The sequence below is a fragment of the Antrostomus carolinensis genome, unplaced genomic scaffold (genome assembly GCF_000700745.2).
Source record: "Antrostomus carolinensis isolate BGI_N321 unplaced genomic scaffold, ASM70074v2 scaffold27850, whole genome shotgun sequence".
NCBI lineage: Eukaryota > Metazoa > Chordata > Aves > Caprimulgiformes > Caprimulgidae > Antrostomus > Antrostomus carolinensis.
The window spans coordinates 50,323-53,016 of record NW_010288135.1 but is presented as its reverse complement, the minus strand read 5'-3'; the positions used below and the strand labels follow the sequence as shown (position 1 = coordinate 53,016).

The 2,694-nt window shown below is 42.5% G+C and overlaps 1 protein-coding gene across 1 annotated transcript in view; it reads right to left on the bottom strand.

Annotated features, from left to right (window-relative positions):
* Positions 1–2,172: 2,172 nt before the first annotated feature.
* The window catches only part of LOC104523156 (unconventional myosin-X), a gene marked incomplete at both ends in the record, with an annotated part of 37,951 nt that continues 37,429 nt past the window's right edge, over positions 2,173–2,694 (bottom strand). The window contains one exon of the mRNA XM_010165648.1: positions 2,173–2,287. Coding sequence (XP_010163950.1) covers positions 2,173–2,287 — 115 coding nt within the window. The remainder of the gene's footprint in view (positions 2,288–2,694) is intronic.

The following is a 2,694-nucleotide window of genomic DNA, read 5'->3' as shown; positions in this document are numbered from 1 at the left end:
CTTAAGGGACACCAGTCATCACTGGTTTCCACCCGGACATTGAGCTGTTGACCACAACTCTTTCAGTGCAACCATCCAGCCAGTTCCTTATTCACCGAGTGGTCCATCCATGAAACCCACATGTTTCCAATTTGGAGACAAGGATGTCATATGGAACAGTGTCAAACGCCTTGCACAAGTCCAAGTAGATGACATCAGTTGCTTTAGCCTTATCCACCAATGTTGTAATCCTGTCATAAAAGGCCACCAGATTGGTCAGGCATGATTTGCCCTGGGTGAAGCCATGCTGATTGTCACCAATCACCTTCTCATTCTCCATGTACCTTAGCGTAGTTTCTAGGAGGATCTGCTCCATGATCTTGCCTGGCACTGAGGTGAGACTGACCGGCCTGCAGATCCCCGGGTCTTCCTTGTTACCCTTTTTAAAAATGGGGGTTATGTTCCCCTTTTTCCAGTCTGCAGGAACTTCACCAGACTGCCAGGACTTCTCAAATATGATGGATAGAGTATGTGCATGTGAGTTTGGTCCTCATGTGTATTTCCCTGCTACCCTTGCTGCAGACCATCTATCTTCCATCTCTTGTCATGCTAGGAAGAAAGTTCAAACTCCGTGGTTACCAGGTCTAACCCTCACTTTCTAAAGCCTCCCAGGCACAAGCAGCTCTGCAGCACACACACACTCCACAGAGGCTTTAACACTAAAATGCTGTGAGACTGGCATTGAGACTACTCAAGAAGTGTGGGTTATTGAGTGACAAGAATGACTGAAATGGTTCCTGGTTTGCAGAGACCGGTGAGGAGACACCAGAATCCCAGATCAAAGATAAGGAAACACTTTAGTCACAGAGTGGAAATACAGCTAAGTGATAAAACCTTCTTTCTTGAACACTAGCAGAGACATGTGAAGGAAGACCTTACAAACTTCAGGTTAATACATCTCCTTCCCACAGCAATGGCCAGTGGTTTCTTTGGTTGTCACACAGAGTTCATAGCTGAGACTACCAACTGGGCTACCACCACTCCTCTAAGAAGGGAAGAGAGCGATCTTGCTCTCTAAGAAACATTATAGTCTGTTCACTTATTAAATGATTGCTCAAAGCAACAAAAATCATTATCTCATCTCCTGGACAAATTAAATGTGAATATTCACTGGAATCACTTCCGGTTCCATTGTGACCCTGGAAATATTCTGAACTACTTTTTTGAAGGCTTAAAGGCAAAAAATGCAAGAAAAGTTGCTTTGATGGACCATCATCTGCTCTGGATATGGACTGCATACCCACTACTTAGAAATGCTGTCTGCACTGGACACAGTCCATTTTGGAATATTCTTTGAAGAATTTAATGGAAGTATGTGGAAGGTTGTGATACAGTTTCCCACTGCCAGATTTCTACAGCAATATACCTCACAATGCTCACATCTATTTCTGTTTGAAACTGTCTCAAAACTTTAAAAAATTCAGGCTGAAACTCCTAGCTCCCCTCCCCATTAAATGAAAGAGAATGGTACATTACCAGCTGGATGTTTGAAAAAAACCCAACCCAACCCAACCCAAACCAAACAAAAAAACCAAACAAAATCCAGACTATACCACACAAGAGAAGGTGTTAAGCATTCACCAAAACAGAAGCAAAATCTGAATTATGCAAGTGAAGAGAAGCATTTGGATACATTTTCCTATAAAATGTATGCTAGCATCTGGGCTAACTGCAGAAACCATCAGCTGAGCTTCCACAGCAGAAAGCTGTCACACATCTGGTGATCTAGCTACCTATACCAGGCAGCAGCTCATTGCCTCCTGCAAGAATTTCAGTTAGCCAAGCATAGCGAAATATCTGGCACAGGAGGCAAAAGTTAATGGCACACATTGCAACTGCATCAGATGAGACTCATGCTTGTTCTTCTTGGATCCTTAAATTGGATCAGACACAACAAAATCAATATGGCTTAGTCAATGAGAAGGAGTTTAGACAAAATCAAAAAGCATTCTACATCTGTAGGTACATAATATGGGAAATATTTGAGATGCTACAGGTCGTAGTGGCATAGCCCAATGTATTTAAAGGGTCATCACTACTTTGCACTTTCTACTGGCTTGAATCTCACCAGATGCAATCTCATTCCCTTGCAGCTGGAACAAAGCCATACCCTGCCCCACACTGATGAAGTACCTTGGTTTTACCCAACTGCCATTCTTTCTGGCTGCTGTCATAGGTCTGAAGAAAGCCCGCACATACAGCTCTGCTGTCGACTGAGAAACTTGGCCCCTTCACAAGCATCTTATACCTAAGAATCAAACAGAATCTCATGAGATTATGTATAAGAGTAACTCCCCCTGCCCCAGTCTTTTAACTCTAATTATCCTCCTCCCACTAGTCCTTCTTCCTCTGGGACCTCCCTTCTTTGTGTTTGCCTTCCAATTTGGAAATTTCCATCCCCCAACCTTTATCTGTTCCTACTACACTGGCAATTATTGTTGCAATCCCAGTAATAAAATACAAACTCAACAGAATTTTTCAGTAAAGAATAACTATCTTTCTGAAGCATGTGCTTTCATCAGACACAAGTTATTTTGTTCAGTAAGGGGTGGCATTTAATGCTCCAAGAGACAAAGGAAGCAATGTTCAATGGTCCCTTCTAGCCTTAAACTTCAAGGAATCCTTTTGATGCAGCTAATTAAAAGAAATAATCAC